Consider the following 21,284-nt stretch of genomic DNA (forward strand, 5'->3'; position numbering starts at 1 on the left):
TTCATCTAATTTAACTTGATCGAACACGTGTTGCCTATTACGATATATATGCATTAGGTTGTTACATTTGTGATTAAACGTTTCTCGATCTTATTTAGCGCACAAGAAAGCAGCATTTAACTTTCCAACATTTACAAAAAACACGTGGAGCAGTCCGTCGGTTGCACAAAGACTTTCCAATACAGTCTAATAGTTCAGCTGAAGCTGTGCTTTAACCCAGGGAAGCAGGATTCTGCTGTTGACATTAGTTATTGTGAGCGCTGGACATGATTTGCACTCCAGCCTCTCATTCACTGCCAAGCAGCGCTGCCTCAGGAAGTTCCAAATAAGGACAGGGAAATGGAAACCCACCGGAATAGGTCCTTATGTAGTCACGACCTTATAAGGCACGGCGGAGCCGGGCTTTCCGGCAGAAGCGCAGCCTGCTGCACAGATGGGAAATCCAAATCAAATCTATGGGGCGACGGGGAGAGGGCAAGAAATATGCCGCTGTCGGGCGGAGCTGTTCTGCCATGAAGATACATTAATTCGGGACAGAGGAAGAGCGGCGTTGTCTTCGCAATTTACTGCGAGAGCTTAATATAAAGTCTCTCCACTCTGCTTTCCCTCAGGCCAGCGTCATGTGTCCTCCACTGCAGTGCCTAAATATGGGCTTCCTCTTCTCCAAATATGGACATCTACGTCACAGCAAGAGGGTATAAAGGGAGCGGGGAAGCCTCTCAGCTCAGAGAGAGCCCTGAGAGCCCACAAGAGCAACTGTTCGAGCAGAGATAGATAGACAAACACATAGAACTCCCTTACTGAGAAATATCACAACAAAAGTGAAAGTCAATTCAAAACATATCTATCCAAGAGGGTCAAAACCTGATTGGATCAGCCATTTGATACATAGATACAAAATCAAGATTGATCTGTTGATTCATTTCAATGGATCTAGGGAATGAGTATAAAGGACACTTTTGATTTTTTCTGAAAGACAAGTGGATTTTTACTCATCTCTGAGAGAAAACAACAGGACAACTGGAGGACAAGAGTCACGGAGCAAGAAAGAGAAAAGCATCTTCCTCCTCACCAGCAGAAGTGTACAGCTGGGTTAAGTGATTCCCTCCACCTGCGAGGCACCGCTCTGCCAGCGTGCATCCAGCCTCCTGCACTCAACACCAGCCACCAGCGCAGCTCCAGCACCAGCAGAGGATGGCTTCAGCCAAGACCGAGATGATCCTCCCGACCCTGCATATCTCAGAGCCTCTGAGCTTCCCCCACTCCCCCATGGATAACTATCCCAAGCTGGAGGAAGTGATGATGCTCAGCACTGCAGGGACCCCCTTGTTCGCCACCTCCGCAACTGAAGGTGCAGGCTTTGGCTCCGGGGAGCCAGGGGATCAGTACGACCACCTTGCTGGAGGTAAGATCTGGAGATTTGCCTCTTTTGCCTCTGGTTTTCTGTAATGCATGTACAACTGAACTGAAGATTACAGAACATCTGCTGAGCTATACTCTACCAAGATAAGAGAAATAAACAGCTGCATGACTTTAATTATATTTTCATAATTATCATTATGGCTTTAATTAGAATTATTACGATTTGTTTATTTATGTATCATAGAAAATAGCTGATAAAGATTTTAAGTTACAAGTCTGGACATATTTATTTGTTTCATCATAACTTATGTTCATACATTTTATACTTGAAATGCAGACTAAATTGGATGTTAAACTGACTGGGCATAATATTAATATAATACAAACCCACAAATAACAAAAAGAAGGAAATTAAAAACATCTTACTTAATATCAATTTATTGATTGCTTTAAATCCTTTCTAACTCTCAGTGGACTCAACACTGCTCAGTCACCGCATGCCTCACACTCCTACAGCTCAATTCAAATTGCATTCCTAAAACCAGCTGAACTGCAGTTTCAGTAATCAATTCCCTCGAGCTCTGTGATGGGCTTCAAGAATGTGTGCATGCAAGACAGGAAGACATAAAGAATGAAAGAAAGATTGAGAGAATGTGAGCAGAGGAAAATGCTATAAGCTTGCACAGCAGCTATTGTTGAGATTTGAAAGGTATGGTTTTAGAGTTTGGGGTGAATAGTTTAGTTGTAGGGGTTTTCTATGCGTGGGCTCCTGACTGATCTGTCTCAGAAGAGAAGGGTGACACATTGTCCAGCGCTGTGGCAGGACCCCTCCTCTCCCTGCCTCTGGATATTGACAGTTTGATTAATATCCTCTCTTTCTCTGTGCTCCCTGCAGATACGTTACCTGATATCCCCTTCGGTTGTGACAAGTCCGTGGGAGAGCAGACTTACCAGAGGCTTCCCCCCATCTCTTACACAGGCCGCTTCACCCTGGAGCCCGCCACCTCCTGCAGCAACAGCCTCTGGGCGGAGCCCATCTTTGGCCTGATCACTGGTCTGATGGGCAATATTGCCCCCAGCTCTTCCTCCGCTCTTTCACAGACCACCTCGTCCTCGTCTTTATCAATCCAGTCCATCACTCCTTCCTCTTCTAACTCTTCCTTATCTCAGAGCCTCAGTTCCTCCATTCACCACAACGAGCCCAACCCCATCTACTCAGCCGCCCCAACCTACTCCAGCCAAAACTCTGACATCTTCCCGGACCAGGGCCAGATCTTTGCCAGTGTGACTGGAGCAGTGCAGTACCCTCCTCCTGCCTACCCCAATGGCAAAACATGCAACACTAACTTCCCTGTGCCCATGATTCCTGACTACCTCTTCCCTCAGCAGCAGGGAGAGATCAGCCTGGTGCCCCCTGACCAAAAGCCCTTCCAGAGTCAGTCAAGCCAGCCCTCCCTCACTCCTTTGTCCACAATCAAGGCCTTCGCCACCCAGACTGGTTCCCAGGACTTAAAGAGTGTCTACCAGTCTCAGATGATCAAGCCCAGTCGCATGCGCAAATACCCCACAAGGCCAAGCAAGACACCCCCCCACGAGAGGCCCTACGCTTGCCCAGTGGAGACCTGCGATCGTCGCTTCTCCCGCTCTGATGAGCTGACACGTCACATCCGCATCCACACAGGCCAGAAACCCTTCCAGTGCCGCATCTGCATGCGCAACTTCAGCCGCAGCGACCACCTCACAACACACATCCGCACTCACACCGGTGAGAAGCCCTTTGCCTGCGAGATCTGCGGGCGCAAGTTTGCCCGCAGCGACGAGAGGAAGAGGCACACAAAAATCCACCTAAGGCAGAAGGACAAGAAAGCGGAGAAGGCAGGAGCGGTGGCGGGGACAGCAGCACCTGTATCAGCTGCTTCACCTGCCTCCAGCTACCCTTCTCCCATCACCTCCTACCCCTCTCCAGTGTCTTCTTACCCCTCTCCCGTCACCTCCTGCTACTCCTCTCCTGTCCACAACTCCTATCCATCTCCTTCCATCGCCACCACCTACCCTTCGGTGTCAATGTCCAATTCCTTCCAGTCCCAGTTAGCCTCCTCCTTCCCTTCCTCAGTCGCCTCCAACATCTACAGCTCCCCCATTCCCACCCCACTATCAGACATGCAGAGCACTCTCTCTCCAAGAACAATCGAGATCTGCTAAGAAAGACTTATGATAAAAACCTTTTATAGTCTCTGTGCACCTCTCCTTCCTTACGGTTAGTTGAGGGGAAAGAAATCAGCATCAAAAGACTTTGTTTTCCCCTCCAAAAAGCACTTTTCTGTCTGCTCCCTGTGCAGTGTTAGGTGAATCTTGAGATTGACCTGAAACAGAGAAAAAGACACATGTCAAGGACTTAGCAAAGACAATAGAAGATGAAAACGGATTTCTTTTTGTTTCTGTAACACGAATGCAGCACTTCAAATGCATAAGGGACTCACCAGAGAGAGCATAGAAACCGGCACTGACGGGTCTCTACCATAAGGTACACACAATCCAAGAGACTAACAGATTGCCAGCAGTTTTGGCACGGTCGCCTTGCAGGCACTCATGCAGTGCAAAAGACATTGAATGATATACATAAGCTACCACATATGTATATTGTACATGTGCCATGTTCCATTTTTTATCATTCTTCGGTACCATTGATGTGAAATATTGTTTGCATATTTGCATTGTATTATTTGAAGTGAGCAGGGCCATATTTTCTACATACTTTCTCTATTATGTAGTGATGATGCTGTGATTCGTTTTGACATTGTTTGAAAAAAAAGCACTTAAGTATTCGAGCATGAGTAAGAGTGATGTTAGTTTCTGTTTGTAAATATCATTCACTGGTACTATATTTTTCTCTCTTTCTCCCATGTGACATATCGCTTGGTTGTATGGAAAAATAGAGAAAAGAAAAAAATACATTTAAAATGACAACTAAACAAGACAAACGCTCCCGTAATTTGGTGCCTTTTTGTGAAGCCTTGCTGATGTTGTGACTCGGCTGTGTGCGAGAGAGGATGCACTGCATCTCGCCTTAAGGGTTGAGGGAATATTTTTGTTACAGAATGTAAGTCATATCCGAGGGAGGAAAAGGGACGAGCTATGAGGGCACCGCTTCATTTCATTAGAATGTAAGCAAAAAAGGAGAAAAACTATAGAGTATATTTTTGTAAAACTTAAGTGTAAATATCCACATCTTCAAGAGCTGGAATGTTGAAGTTACCTACTGAGTAGGCATGGGATTATTTTGTATGTCATATACATGCAGTTCATTATTTTGTGGTTATCTTTATTTTGTATTTGTGTTTGTTAAAACAAGTGACTGTTTCTGGCTTCTAAACACATTGAATGCGCTTAACTGCCAATGGGATATTTGGTGTACAAGATATCCTCCCAGAAATGAAATATAAATAAAAATATAAATATATATGTATATTTGTTCTCATCATTTTTTCTCGGACTTCCGTGCTTTCAAATATTACACTAGTACTTCATACTATTGCAATTACACCACACCCTTCATCATGTATATCTCTCATACATGACAGCTATATTCCATCATCCTATATGTTAATCGTGAGCAGATTATTAGCAGATTGTTCCCACAACTCCACATCCCAGAGAGCCACCGTTTCATTTGAGCAAAATCTGCAAAGCATGATCTTATGGAATCTACGTTTTAATCGCTGTTCTCCAATTGAACCCTGTATTCATGATAATACTAACGCATGACTCCCATGCTGAGGAATTCTTATCTAGATTCAACATGCTCTTGAAGATATTAAGCTTATCTAAATTTACATTTCATATAAGATTGTGCGATACACAGTGGCATTACTGTTGAGAACACAGACTTCCAGCAGAACATATTTTTTCCCTCCATGCTGTTAGAAGAAAGGAAAGGTATATTTAAACCCGACTGTGCTTAGACATGCAAAGGGGTTATTTTCACAGAGTGCAGGTGAAATCCATCACATGATAATTACCTTCTTTTCTGCAAATGTGCTTGGCGAGATGCTGTCACCCTGTAGCGAATGAGCTGTTACACACAATTGGGCAATATCCGTGTAGGTTAGGCTGGATTTTTGCATGGGTGTAGCTGAGCAGCCCTGAAGGTTTAACCACTGTTTCTTTTGGTTTTCCAAGCGGAATATAATAACAGCCCCTTCATGCCATCATTATTCGTCTGCCCCTCTTCCCTGGCCAAAAACATTCTTGCTACATGTTTGAGAATGAAAATAAAACAGCTTGGTTTTTTTAGCCTATGTAGACAAGAACCCTGCTAAAATGTTTTCTCTTGGAGCTTTGGAGTAATATGGTGTTGTGAAATGCACTAACCAAAAGACTCACAAATGCAAACACAGCTAAAATAGAAAGCAGGAAAACAAGAAGAAGAGAGTTACGGAGGAGAAAGGAAAATAATTAAGATAATTGGTCTCCTGATCCCAAAATGACTTTCTAAATTGGGACTGATGAGGTGTGCGTGTGTGCGTGCGTGTGCGTGTGTGTGTGTGTGTGTTTGTGTGTATGTGCACATGTAAGCAGGCATTTGTGTGCCATATACAGAGTAGCTGTCTATAGCCTATGCAGTTGTTTCGCGCTGTGTGTCTGCCTGACTGCTGCCGTGATGCTCAGAGTCCCCATGAAACAGATCTACCTGGACCCCACGCTCTCATCTGCTGACACAGTTTGCAGGTGTGTGTCTGTGTGTGTGTGTGTGTGTCTGTGTGTGTGTGTGTACTGTCTAGTATAAAAATTCAGCAACAGGCTGCAAAAATTAAGCAACAGAAGGTAACAAAGGTCTTTTTGGATAAAATATGCATCACTGCTACAATTCTATTAATCCAACTAAAATGGAAAGAGTCTGTCTGTCTTTCTGTATGTCTGTCCTTTGATGTTCTCGCCTTCCCTTACACGTTAGACGGACATACTACAGAGAAAAATCAAGTTAAATCTTAGTTTTTAGGTTGACTTTTAAAATCTGTCCAGGGACTACAGATGAAAAATAGCCTCTTGGCTAACTGGCACATTTACAGAAATGTTCATTAATGTGCACTGTCCCTGTTAAATAAATAAAATAAAGTTAAATCATCATGAATTTAAGAATATATTTAACTCCAATATAGAACCACATCCAGCTTTTCTTGGCAAATCTCAAGACTACTTGTGTGCCTTAAATCCTGAAATCCGGCATTTCCTGTCATTGTTTACAGCATATTTTAGTCCCTGGCTGCAAATCAGGGGCCGTTTCATACTGCCACGCTTTTAGAAAACTCTTTTTGCTCAATATAAAAACCACAGGCTGTGTTTCTCTCAGCCTCTTTTGACATGTTAAGAGACAACCATTATTGTCACAGTCCATAACCAGGATGCTAGAAAGAAAGACAACCAATATCCCTCAAAGTACAAGGGAATTGTAGTGTAGCCCATAATATCCTCTTGCTCTGATTCAAGGCTCTTCCTCGCATTTCAAAGCTCACGCGCCGAGTCTGTTCTGTTTAGGGAGGTGCGAGAGGAGCGCAAGAGGAGTTGGGAGTGCTGTTGCGTCGTGGCTTCACACTGTTGTAACCCACAATGGAGCCACCTCACGCCCCCAACAGGCTTCCACTTCAAGAGCCCTGCCTTTGTTCAAAAATGTATTTGTTCTCTTATTCTTATTCTTTTTGGGAACTGTGTAAAACAAAAAAGGACGAATGGCAAACCATTCTTTCTCCCTCAGCCCTCAAATCCCACCCCATTACCATCTCTCTCTCTCACTCTCACTCTCTCTCTCTCTCTCTCTCTCTCTCTCTCTCTCTCTCTCTCTCTCTCTCTCTCTCTCTGTCTGTCTGTCTGTCTGTCTGTCTGTCTGTCTGTCTCTACCTTGCTCTCCCTCTCTGGTAGAGCATATTTAGCTGGAGATGCTAATGATCTCCCCCTCTGTATTCTGATGCAAGGTCTGTCTACACTTTTCCCTTTCATCCACATACAAATGTGCTCTTATTGCCTCTTCGCCCTCGGGCCTTTTCAGATGCCTTTTTGAAATATGCCGTTTGATAAGCACATCATTGGCCAAGTCCCCGCAGTGATTAGAGATCTCTTTAATGTGAGCAAGTTAGAGAGTGAATGAGGGGCTCCGGGGCCGGCAGCTATCCCTTCTCCTCTGCCCTCACCCCTTGACATATCCCGGGCCACTGGGGAGAGACCAGTGTCGGGAAGGACGACCCAGAGCCCGATTGCGGACCAAGTCATTCTTCATGCTTTATCTCCACATGGAGATGAAGAACGGGAGGAAACACACTGGAGAATCTCCTTCATAGGGATACGGTGCTGTATGCTGGAAGCCTGTACTTTATCACAGGGATGTGACAGGAGGACTTCTCTCTAATGTCTTTTAAATATGCTCCATTGATCTAATGTTCAGAGCCTTGCTTTGCTGCTTTCTTTTTTCAATCTTGCCAATAGGGAACACTGATACAGTCGTCAGGTGTTTTTTCCTACTTTGCGCCTTGCACTTGACACCTGTTGAGCCTTTAGGGATAAGTAGGTTATATTTAAACTGCTTGATTTCCAGACTCCTCAGATACATTTCAGGTAGATTGCAGAATTTATACATACAGTACATAGCGTTCAGGAGACGTGCTTAGCATAACACAATTTGAAAGAAACACATCAGTCAGAAAGTGTAAGTACGACAAATCCGGACAAAATTCAGACCAACCTGAAATAACACACGCTCAGAGACACAAGCACGTAAAAGATGTTCAAGATGTCACACATTTGCTCTCCTTTTCTGGGTTAAGATGTGTGAAAGTTTTGCATGCTTATCAGCTGTGTACCTGTTCAAAACCCAACAGATGTAAGAGAAGCACAACTCACAAGCATCTTTGAAATTATTTGTGGCACACAAAAGAGATTTTTGACGCATCACTTCCACAATAATCTACAGGTGTCCTGGCAACTTTAGTTCGACTTAATAAGCCATGCTTGTTTGAAGTATGGCTTTGAACAGACAACAAAACAGTGCATGCTTAAGTACCTCCAAATATGACACCTCTTCAACTCAGCATCAAGCACACTACAGCTTCACAAAAGGCACCTGGGTGGCTCTGAAATGCAAACAGGCCCTCATAAGTCTTTTAAGGCTAGTAAGTGGGCTCGAGTTGTTTTATTTTCTGTCTGCGATTCTGACTAACATATACTATCCCTGAGCAGGGTCTCTGACTCTGAGTAAATACATGCAGTCATGCCTCTCAGAGACTTGTCTGTTTTTATCAGAGAGATGCATGTTCTGCAGCAGATGGCCTGCTACTGCAAAGAAGAGGCTTCTGTTGGAACCGTGCAAAAACATCAATTCATAAATAACAATCATCCAAACAAAACAATGATGAATACATCATCATAAATATTAATAAATATGAGTATATTGGCTCTTAACAGGAACAATACTGGTCCCGTAATGCTCGTCCTGCTTGTTTTTCATAAAACTGCCTGGTTCTATGATTCATTATAATCCACATGTAGCAGTAGAGATGCCTTTCAGGTTCACTGGTCTCGCTAGAATTGGAGTTCAAGAGTTCAGAACAACCACTCGGTTGTCACAACAGCCCAGATTAGAGGTGAGAGCTAAGTACAGCGCTGAGTGTGTGTGTGTGTGTGTGTGTGTGTGTGTGTGTGTGTGTGTGTGTGTGTGTGTGTGTGTGTGTGTGTGTGTGTGTGTGTCTGTAGGCTTTCTGATTGAATAAAACTCAATTCACATTCATATATAGTTTGGCTTTTATTTACATGTTTCTGGACTTTTGCATTTGCATATTTTCAAGAGGAGCACTGCTACAACCACAAAGTACAACAGCGTTTTGGGGGGATCGGGGGGGAACATTGTGAAAAAATCTCACAAATCTGAAAGAAATGCTATTTTCTATGAGTTTAAAGTCAACACTCGGTCCGAAAAAACTCTCAACAATTCAAAGATGCAACCTTGCCAATGTTTCGATTTGTTTCCTGTAAAAACTAATCACCCCTCGTGAGCAGATCAGGGCTTCCTGTGTTTCACTCTGATACATCAAAAGCTGAGAGAGAGAGGGGCAGAGAGCTAATAGAAAATCTGTCTCCCCCCACCCTCCAGATGTGCCCTGCACCTGTCATTCAAAAGGCTGAGGCCAGGTGTCTGATCAGACACCACAGCCAGCTGTTCTTCACTTATTAGGTCCTACCTGTGGCATGAGTCAATGATAAATAATATAATCTGCCGCGGTAACGAAGCTTTAGTTATACAGCTGAAAGAGGGACATCTCGCTATATTCAAGGCCAAAGATAATAGAATCAGCTGTAGCAGAAGATATCCTTTGTCTTGATGCTTTATAGTTTTGACAGACAATGATGTGTGTTGTCGCTGCTCTGCTTTCATAATGCAGCTCAGTTATCACAAAAGCAGCGCTCCGCATCCGACTGCTAAGCCTCGTTTAAAGGCTGAGCCATAATCACATACTAAAAAATATGAGATTCCTGTGTGGACAGAATGTAGAATTAGACAGGTGTGTGTGTGTGTCATGTGCCTATATGCTGCAGCCATAAGGTGTTATCAGTCTCATGGGTGACAGCGTGATCGGGAGGGAGTGGGAGAAGTGAGATTTGGGGAGGAGGAGGGATACTGGGAATGTGTATCATCATCTGGCCAGGTTTCCTCTCCCCCTCACTACAGCTGTCCTCCCCGTCTGATGAAAGCCTTTCACTGCTATATTTGTCCCACAGTGATGAGGTGGAACTAATGGCCACTTTCACACCAGCTGATGTCATCAATGCTGCGCCTGGGGAGCAGGAAAGTGGGAGCGGCCGGCTACCTGCTGGGAGCTTCTGTTGTCCACCAGTACATGCACACACATGTATAAATGATTTACATCAAGCGGCTTGTTTCATACTTACCTTTGGCTGGGGTAACTCCCAGGTCAGCACTCTCCAAGGGGCTGCATAAAGAAATAGTTATACATATTAGGATTTGCTTTTTTGCCAAGCCTGTGTGTTAAAAAAATCCACTGATTTACCGCACAGACATGGTTTCAATCTTCGCATCTAATTTTTCTGCAAGAAAGCAGTGTATTTTCCAAAATGTCAAACACGTTCTTTGATTTACTGTAATCTAATTTTCTGCCTATTTATATAGACATAAATCCCAGCAATCCATCCTCTTTCCCTCGTTCTCTCTCTGTCTGTCTTTCCTCCTCTGCCTCCCTAACAGCTAGTTAACAGTAAGCAGTGTGTGCTGTGGTGAGCCGAGCACGGCCACATCTCTGTCACATCCACACCGATCTGTCCTCATTTAGGTCCTGTGACTGCATGCAATGCATGTCAGCATCTGTCAGCTCTGTCAAGTGTATATGTAGGCTTTTACGCTTCCTAATGTGGAACAGTTGACAGGTTATTACTGCCAAAGTGAAGTCATGAGCCTTGACCACAGCTATAACCCAACTTTAACCTGGGAACATCTTTGGCTCAGCACTGAAATACTTTGACAAGGTGAGACAAGCAAAGTTTTCTAGATAGTAAACTCAAACATCTAGCCAATGGTAAAGCTGTGCATTACTTTGTTCTAGCTATCCTGTTTCCATTAGGATACATCTGTGATCAGATCATGAACTCTGAACGCTTTCAACGCTTCAATCGTTTGGCTATAAATACCTCACATGCCCCCTCAGTGAAATTACCCCTTCAGCGGCCATATCTCCTCCTGCCCTCCATCATTTTCATCCTCTAATGTACGTGAAGCCGCCAGTAATGGTGCTAGATTACAAAGAGTGTGCGTAGCTTGTGTGTGCGTGTGTGCATTTTTGCAGCTTGGAAATATCCCTGCAGTTAAGTATAATTCACACACAGAGGGTTGCACATTTGACCCATACACATGCCTGCAAACACACTTCAGTGTGCTCTCTCTACACCTCAGGGTGTGTGTGTGTGTTGTGTGTGTGTGTGTGTGTGGGTGTGTGTGTGTGGGTGGGTGTGTGGGTGTGGGTGTGTGGGTGTGTGCATTTAGCTCTGTACACTGCCGCTTAATAGAGTCCTCCATTGTGAGTAATGACCCCAGCCCTATTTTGTTATTCTATCCAGACCAGCGGGCTAAGAGTTGCTGCGAGGGTGAGCATATTCTCTCTCCTTTCTCTAAAGCCTGCAAATGATGAGAAATTGCAGTTAAATTAATGTTGTTTTAACTTTTTTGCTCGTTGTTACCAAATACCCCTCATTTATCTACCTGTGTGCACTTTGATATTGTTCTATGTGACTGTTTCCTTTAACAAACTATTGCTTTTTATTTGTCCATGCTTGCGTTTGATTATACTTTATACCCTTACATGCTCAACAATGTTCTACCACTAAAGCTTTGATCTTGATTTAGGGCCATATTCCCTGGCAGCCACACACACACACACACACACACACACACACACACACACACACACACACACACACACACACACACACACACACACACACACACACACACACACACACACACACACACACACACACACACACACACACACACACACACACAACACACACACACACACACACACACACACACACACACACACACACACCACACACACACACACACACACACCACACACACACACACACACACACACACACACACACACACACACACACACACACACACACACACACACACACACACACACACACACACACACACACACACACACACACACACACACACACACACACACACACACACACACACACCATGCCATCCAGAAAGACTTGACAGTAGGAAAACACATGAGGGTGTGTGCCTCAGGTTGAGGTGCGGATGTCAGTGTGTATGTGTGAACGTTTGTTTATCTGTGAGTGTTTTTGTCTAGGACGATATTTTACACCGTCTACTGTCCATCCTCTCTCTCTCTCTCTCTCTCTCTCTCTCTCTCTCTCTCTCTCTCTCTCTCTCTTATAATTCCTTTTGCTCAGTCTGCTGCTCTTCCTTGGTGTGTGTGCGTGTATGTGTATGTGTGTGAGAGTGTGTGTGCATGTGTGTGTGTGTGTTTGTATTAGTGAGAGAGCAGGTGCAGGATTTAAAATGTCACTTTTCAGATTTATATCTGATTGGAGCACTAGCTGTTTATCAGGAAACATCTGTGTGTCTGTATGTGTGTCTGCCTGTCTGTGTGTATGTGTGTCTGTGTCTGTGTGTATGTGTGTCTGTGTGTGTCCGTCTGTGTGTCTGCCTGTCTGTGTGCCTGTCTGTGTCTGTGTCTCAGTCAGTGTGTGTGTGTGTGTGTGTGAGCAGTGAAATATTATTGTCAACATGAATGCAAAGACAGCCAATCAATAAGCAATGAAGCATGAGCCCACAATAGTGTTTCAGCCATTGATGGAAAAGTGTTTGAGTTTTTGGCAGACATTTTAACAGCTTCAGAAAGGCACAGCGAGGAGGAGAGCAAACAGGTCACTAGCATTACCGAGGCAGTTTAACTGAAAGGACTTAAAACACAGCACGCAGATTTATTTCTGGCCTTTGCTGCAAATTAAATGGAAAATAATGCACTTTGAATGCCAGGGCTAAAAGATATAGTACGGTACCAAGCACTTAAAAAGGGAATATGAATCATTTTCCCATCGCAGCGTTGCTATCTTCATTGATCCAGCCTTCATTTCATTAACAAAAACGGACTAAAATGTTCATCAATACGTTTTTCTTTCATGACTAAGACCAAATAATACCAAACAAGAGACTTTATCAACTTGCATTTTTGTTGGACCAAAAAAGACAAGCCTAAAATGTGGCTTAATTAATGATTGTTAAAAATGTTTTCATGTCCTATTTCGCTCACGCCATGTTGGGATTACAGCAGCACCTCACAATGAGCAAAGGAGGAGGACTCAAAGTAACTGAATTACTTCCTATCAAGTTAACAATGAAAGAGCAACGGAGAGAGGAACAAGGGGTTATTTATAAGACAAAGAATCACCAACTTACAGTTTTCTTTGACTAAAATCTGACTAATGCCATAATTGACAAAAGACTAAGAATACATAGAAAACTACTATCTTAAGTAAATTAACACTGCATTTTGCAGCTAAATAGAGTTTGGTGTAACATGAAATGTACTCTCTGTCGACACCTCACTGTACTTAACAGAGCAGTTACATTACGTTACTGCACAGTGGAACAATGTATGTCATTGGTGCAGAGAATGAATGCTGGCCTGCGAAGTGTCTGCTATAGCAATACGCCGCTAGCTGCAGGCTGTACAGAGAGCGCAGCAGAAACAGAGCGAGGGAGTGCTGGAGCTGAAACCAGAGAACAGGCCCAGCCCAGCCCGGCCGGCGGCCCACCACCACCCCTGCAGTCTCCCTCAAGCCTCCATGTGATCCCCTCTCCAGAAGCCAACCAGTAGAGGAAATGTCAGTCTTCTAGGCAGCCAGGAAACCTCCATGCCCAAACAAGGAGCTTCCTGCCCTGACACAGCTCTTCCTGTCGGCTATGTAAGGACTTTCCTGCCCTCTCTCTCTCTTCCCCCTTGTTTTCTGTGAGAGTGTGTCTCTCTCTCTCTCCCACTCTTTTGGCAGGCTGCCCTGCGGCGAGCTGCCTCAGTGCAATCCTTTTTTTCCTTGCCCTCTTAGGTGTGTGTGTGTGTGTGTGGGTGTGTGTGTGTGTGTGTGTGTGTGTGTGTGTGTGGGTGTGTGTGTGTGTGTGTGTGTGTGTGTGTGTGTGTGTGTGTGTGTGTGTGTGTGTGTGTGTGTGTGTGTGTGTGTGTGGGGGGTGTAAGTAAGTATGTTTATTAAGATTATGTAATACACTTACCAAACAATGTAGCATGTTGCAACACCGTTCTATATTATGTATAAAGTTCCCATTTCTCTGTTTGTAGGATCTGTACACCTTTAGAAAATATCTCAGAAAGTCCTATTGCTGTGTTGATGGAGCAGATAACCTCATCTTGCTCTTTCCAGTCGTCTGTTTTCCTGTTTTACAGACTATAATATAACCATAATATACACCAACGCCGCCGCCCAGCTCTAGAGCTGTCTGGTAGGACTTGTTTTGAGACACACCTCTGAAGTTCAGAGCCTTTGTTCACAATGTTGATAGATGGCGAGGTAACATTTCTTCTTCTTTCCTTTTATCAATCAGGAATAAGTTAAAGGTTATTATTTTTCATGAAACATAATAACCTTTCTTAACAATTAACTTTTCATATAGCACCATCATCAGGTCTACATTTAAATTCCTCCAATACTTTTGCATATGACCCTATAGCAAACTATTGCCAACTTAGCAACTTTAGTTTAGGTTGAGTGCCAATAAGTAAATATAGCATTCTAACATGCATTTCGTCTCACAGCTATCTTTTGTTAATTCACGGATGCAAGCTATAAACTTCTTGTATGCATTTAATGTCTTTATTCCTATATCACGTAATCATTTGTGAACAAAATGTGCATGTATGGGAGGCCCGAGTTTGTGTAATCTATCAATTATATTCGGTTCTGCGTGTAGCCATTGTAAATATCTCATTATCTGATTGTAGATAGCAGGTGAGTGTTGAAACACTGACCTACTGTACTGAACATGTTTTATTAGGGAGAAAACAATAATTGCTACATTTGGAACGACCATGTACTCAGTCATTTGCAACCAGTCCACATGATGGTCCACATTCAGGCATGCTGTCATGCGTCTGATAATGTGCACACTTGTGGTCTATCACATATAGACAAATCTCTGTCTGCCACAAAAGCAGTATGTGGCATAGTATTTATCTTACTGTTGTAGTTAGCTCGGAGTGGTGCATTTCATCTGTACCACTTTCAATTGTATTCAGACGTGGGAGTGAGAGCACAGGGTTGCCTCGCTGTATCTGTATCTCTCATAAAGCACAGCGGCGTGCTACTGTTATATTATCTTATTTATGGCAAAGGGGGGCGAGTGAGAGGCTTTGTGGCTCAAAGCAGGTTGGCAGCGTATATCAGCTTGGTCTTTTGTACAGAACAGTGGGCCCTTTTCTTCTGAAATACATTACTGCAAAGAGTATTGAAAAGGGGATTGAAAGCAACACTAGATAAGTAGATAGATATTACTGTTTTAGCGTGTGATTAATGTGTGTTGCTTTCTATGATCATGTTATCCTATGTTAAGTGTCTTTAGAAAAAGCTCTCTATAAATTACATGGATTATTACTATCATCAAGGGGCTATGACGCAAAGTAAATCCTTGCTTTAAAAAGAAATCTGGATAATGATTTTCAGATATTTTGAATACTTGTCGTCTTGCTGATGCATGGGCCATTGGTTTAGCTATACGTTACATTTAAGACAATTTACAGAATAATGTTTCAAATTCCAGATAAGTGCAAGAGACAGAGGAGAGCATTTTGTTTGTCCATGATTTGATTGTGAGAGAGGGGAAGGCAATTCTTCCACTTCTCTCCCACTAGTTCACTGCACAGCGTGTTCATGCAGGTGTAGCAGCTTCTTAATAACCAGGCTGTTTACCGTTGAGCGCTCATATACTTCCCTTCTATATAAAGTCTGCTCTTAGAGCTGAGATCCTGATCACAGCTATTACTTATGCCAACTGATGCTGAGTAAAGCATCTTAGCAGTGCTGAAAGCATGCAGCTTCTAACTTGCTTGGATAGTGGAAACACATGACATGACAAAAGGAAATTACAGTGTACTTGTTGCGTTTCAGACTTTAAAGGAGGGTGAGGGACTTTACATGGCGTTTGAAGAGACACAAGACTCTCGCCACAAAGAATCTCAAAGCTCCACTGACCTCGAAATATTCATAAGCACAAGTGGAGGACGTCAACAGGCCATGGACGCCTCCGCTTGAAAACCACAGCAATGGTACTTTAAGAGAATAAACAGATTCATTGAATTCCAAAGGAGAACAAAATATTTTGATCCGTGCAAATTGATTTGAACAAAGTGTTAAATAGGCATTTTACCAAATGCAGCCGCCTGTAGCATCAAAGCTGTTAACATTTTGTTCTGAGTGTGTGGTGGTTTGACAGGACGTTACTTGACATGCTGTTACAACACCTTGGAAGGCATCACTATCATCAGACTCTTTCTCCCCCTCTCACACCCCGACGCACACATACAGTAACATGAGTTCTCTCATATGGCTGCCTGTCTTGCAGCAATTACATGATGTGCGGTAATTGCCAGTCTCTGAAGCGGGCTCTTCAGACACACTTCAAAGGGAGCAGAGCGCGTCCACGGACGCAATTAACAAGATCAACGGAGCCCAGATGAGCTGGCGGGCCCCGCGCTCCTCTCCCCATTGTTCTCATTTTCACTCTCATTAGCGAGTGCGCGGTGGGTAGGGGGTTGGTGGGTTGGACACCTGCGGAAGAGCGGGCTGCACGGTCCACGGCGCAGGGAGAGAGTAACACGGAGGAGCTAACACCAGCGCAGCGCAGGGACACTGGTGTTAATGATGGTTGTCTAAGCTACTGGAGGGAAGGGCAGAAACAGCCAGCTGTGGGTGTCGAGGCACGTGCAAAAGTGGAGCCGACTCCGGAGAGACAGAGGTGTGTGTCCCTTTGTGTGTCTGCGAGGAGGAGAGAGACAGTGTCTTAGGTGTGTGTGTGTGTGTGTGTGTGTGTGTGTGTGTGTGTGTGTGTGTGTGTGTGTGTGTGTGTGTGTGTGTGTGTGTATGCTGCTGGTGCACCTGGGAGAGGATATCACCACGGCAACTGGATTGAGGATGACATGCAGGAGAAGCTGCAGCTCCACTTTTCAAGCAAGCACAGACACACACTCCAAGATAAATCGGCTTTGTCTGGTCCATGATCTCTGGTGACACCTAGGGGACAGCAGGCAGACAGACAAATAGACAGACAGACAGATGGAGAGATACCTCTGGATACTGTTGATATAACGTCCAACAGTAATGTCATTTCTGAACCGCAACCAGAGAAGAATTTCATATTTTCCCTGGTGAAATTTGTCATTGCCGCTGTTAGGAATAACTGGAGTTGATCCTGAGTGTTGAAGACAGTTAAAGTATGTGATGATACATCACCATTCATCAAAAGCTCCACAAACTCTCCATCCTTCACTCATCTGTCTTTTTGGCCGAGCAGCCAATCTCCACCAGCCCCCTTAAGATCTGAATATTGCATCTCTGAGGCACCAATTCAATTTCTGCAAGCAATAAACCAAATGAGTATATATATGGTACACTACAATGCATTCCACCACCAAAGGGGAAAACATTTAACTTCAGTAGTTGTATTCTTTCAAAGTTAGATTTCCTGCTGTCTAGACCACTTTAGTCTTGGTTTTTATTCGAAAGCTGCTTGGTAGGCTTGTAAAGGCCTATTGGTTAGAGCTTTTAAGAGAGCCTTTCATTTGTTTCTCCTGAATGTTTGTTCATTTTGAAGCATGTTGAGGTGCATTCAAATATATAACTCCGGTTTTGCTTTGGAGTATACCTCTGAGATAAATGGACCAGAGTGATTAGGGGAAAGTAATCACGTTATAACCTGAAGCTTTTAGACCATTGCCATCCCTGCCCACAGTGGGGGAAACTGTCCAACTCTCAAACATGTAGTGTGAATCCTGAAGGGAAAGCAAAAGTGGGATTAGAAATGTGTGACCTATTTTGCACAATAGATAAACTGGACCGAGCATTGTATTCAAATTGTACAGTGCAGACAAACACCATTAAAACATCTAACCCAGACCATGCTCTATCTATCCAGACTCACCCAGACCACATGCGCTCTGTGCCAAACCACAAGGGGACAAAGAGGGTGGGGGAATCGAGACCATTGGTCTGCTGCAAAAACACCAGCCTTAAGAAGACTTTAGTTTACACCAGAAAGAGAGGCTGGGTGTCTTGTACATGCTATTGTTTTTGTCATTTGGCTTTATTAAGCTGGAGTGAAAAGCTGCTTGTGTGAAAACAAGGTATTAAAACTGTTGGATGTGTTTCTTCTCTTGGCAGTTGGCCTGTTGATGGTAATAGACTGAGCTAGCTATAGTTGGCTGCCTGGCTGTGATTTGTACAGCAAGGCGAGTGCTTAGAACAAATTGTACCGTGCGGCTGAGAATATAGAAATTGCAGCGTTATTCTGGCTGCGTAAAGCAGTGCCGCTCCATGTGTAAGAAAGAAAATCTTGGCTGATGAAAAAACGTGTTCCTGTTCGCGTGTACACACACATTCACACACAAGCAGGTGCACGCACGAGCGCACACACACCATTTAACCAATCTTGGCTGGTACAGATATGCAACATACAGCACAGTTTGGTAAATGTCTGTCTCTGCAGCTTAGCGAGAAAGCGAACACTGTGTGAATGTGTGTTTACATCTCAACTCCAATGCTGTGAACTTCATTTCACAGCAGCCAGATGGAGATTTAGCATGTGAACATGCTGAATATCTCATGAAAATACACACAGTGAAAAGGACTAAAAACAGAGAGGCTTGCCACTCTAATCAGGTCTGAGTGCAGCTTTTGTATTGAGGGGGGGGAAATATAGTTCAAGTACAAGGCTTTGGAAACTCAACAATCAGTAACACAACTGTGACAGCATGTCTACTCAAGACTTAAACAATATTTCTTCAACCAACGGATAATTAGCTGAATAAATAAAGAAATATAGTCAAATCAATCATGGACAAGTGCATTATAAAAACAGTTAAGACACACACAAATCAAAAGGGTTCTTTTGAGGCTGTACATCTGTATAGACGGGGGGAAAAGCAGCAAAAAATGATGTTGTTAAAATCCTTAAATTATGTAATAGACTGTCAGCAGTCACAATGTTTTAAAAGTCCAGACAGATATATAAAAACAACACTTTGTGTGGTGTGTGTGTGTGTGTGTGTGTGTGTGTGTGTGTGTGTGTGTGTGCGTGCGTGCGTGCGTGTGTGTGTGTGTGTGTGTGTGTGTGTGTGTGTGTGTATGCTCATGCATGTGTGTGTTTGTATGATGATGGGAGTGGCCATGACTGGTAACGGGACCAGCAGACAGACAAACAGAGAGCGCGCCTTGGCTTTAACAGGGCCTGTGTAATTATGGTCAACCGCACTCCCCACCGCCACCTTTATTTATAGGGTTCCAAACACACTGGGGCTTCAGAGTGCTTTTCCCTGTGCATTCCACGACATCGGGACTTTCTGGTGGGGGGTGTAAACAAATGATATTTTAAGTAGAGTGTTAGGGGATCGGCATTGCGTACATGTTTGTGTGTTTTCAAGTTTGTGAGCGAGAAACAAGATCGTAATGTATTCTGAACTTAATAATAATAATGGGTTTCATTTATAACGCTCTTCATATTTGAGTTCAAATCCCAAAGTGCTACAAGCAGTGAGCATGGGACAATATAAAACAGTAGGCACACAACACGGTAGAATTTAATAAAAAGCAGTAAAAACAAACAATACAAAATAAATAAAAGGGTAGTAATAAATTAAATAAAAGGTCTAGGAAAAGGCTCTATTGAACACATGGGTTTTGAGGCCTTTTTTTTAAAAAGCATCCACGGTCTGTGGTGCTCTCATGTGGTCCGGGAGAGTGTTCCACAGACTGGGAGCAGCCGAGTAGAAAGCCCGGTCTCCCATAGTGCGGAGCTTGGTCCTGGGGGGTTTGAGAACTTCTAATATTCAACAGGATATCAAGGAATAACTTGGCTCTTAACCAGATGTGGTTATCACATGAGTGCCTCCCTATGCTTTCTGTGTCTTTGGAGATAACTTGAATTGAGATGGAAAGTAACTCACACTAACTAACCCGGACAGAACTCATCAAAGAAACATGCCGTTGACGTTTGGTCAGAATCAATGGGGAGGGACAGCCTCTGGCCACATAGGACAGTGGGCCCATCGCCCATTCGCCTTCAGGCATGAGCCACCATCGCCCAAGCCAGCCGTCACCTCGAGGGTGCGGCAGAGCGGAAGTGAGCAGACGTGCGAGTTAATATGAAGAGAAAAGAGGAAAGGCATGGATGTGAACTGATTGCTGACTACTTTTTCACTGGTTGACAGAGAGCTTTCCCAGCGTTCCCTCTCTTCTTTTGTGTGCGAGTCAAGCACATCTGCTGCACAACTGAAGGAAATGTAAAATGTTCAGGATATCCTGTTGTAATGAAACTCCAGGTTGAATGAAAGAGAACGAGGTGGGTGTGGTAGGAGGAGTTGTTCATGTCTAGTGCCTGTTGGTGGACAGTGGTGACAAGGCTGAGGGCCGGAGCACAGGAGCAGCAGTTCCTGAAAACTCTGTGTGTGTGTGTGCGCGTGCGTGTGTGTGTGTGTGTGCGCGCGTGTGTGTGCGTGTGTGTGTGTGCGTGTGTGTGTGTGTGTGTGTGTGTGTGATGTGGTAGGGAGGGCAGGGGGCTCATATTGAGTGCAGGTGCCTGTGGGAGCCTCAGATGGGGGTGGGGTTATAAGATGTGAAAACAGGGGAAATTAGAGGCTTTGATGAAAACCAAGGACATCTGTGATTATGGTGTATGTGTGTGATCATGCATGCCTGACATATGTTTGGCTGCAGCAACCTCACATGTTCTATCTATCTATCTATGATCAACTTGTCTGGTTCCTTATAATCTTTCAATGCAAAAACTCTTCGTCCCTTAGGCAGCTGATATTCAGAGGGGAGCGAACAAGATTGAGATGAGGTGTCATGAATAAATCACTTAGTATCAGCTCACTCTCCTCAGCGAGGCTAAAACCTCGATGCTCAAGCTGGTGGCATCTCACCTCGGCCAATGAGCTGGATAATTGAGGGAACTTGAAATGATTTCATGTAATATCAAACTCCTACGCTCACACGCACAGTCGTTCCTTCCCGTGCCCTCTGAGGAGCGACACTTTCATTCTTGCAATGGTGTAATTTTCTCCGTGATGCACTGACAGAGCAGCTGACCCAGCTGTAAC

General features: G+C 44.0%; 1 protein-coding gene across 1 annotated transcript; it reads left to right on the plus strand.

The window, feature by feature from the left end:
* Positions 1–742: 742 nt before the first annotated feature.
* Positions 743–4,822, plus strand: egr1 (early growth response 1). The gene is made up of 2 exons (XM_034092981.1): positions 743–1,405; positions 2,258–4,822. Exons 1-2 carry the CDS (start codon positions 1,195–1,197, stop codon positions 3,562–3,564), a joined length of 1,518 nt encoding a protein of 505 aa, XP_033948872.1. The 5' UTR covers positions 743–1,194; the 3' UTR covers positions 3,565–4,822.
* Positions 4,823–21,284: the final 16,462 nt, after the last annotated feature.

This window comes from Pseudochaenichthys georgianus, chromosome 10, assembly GCF_902827115.2.
Source record: "Pseudochaenichthys georgianus chromosome 10, fPseGeo1.2, whole genome shotgun sequence".
In the NCBI taxonomy this organism is placed as follows: domain Eukaryota; kingdom Metazoa; phylum Chordata; class Actinopteri; order Perciformes; family Channichthyidae; genus Pseudochaenichthys; species Pseudochaenichthys georgianus.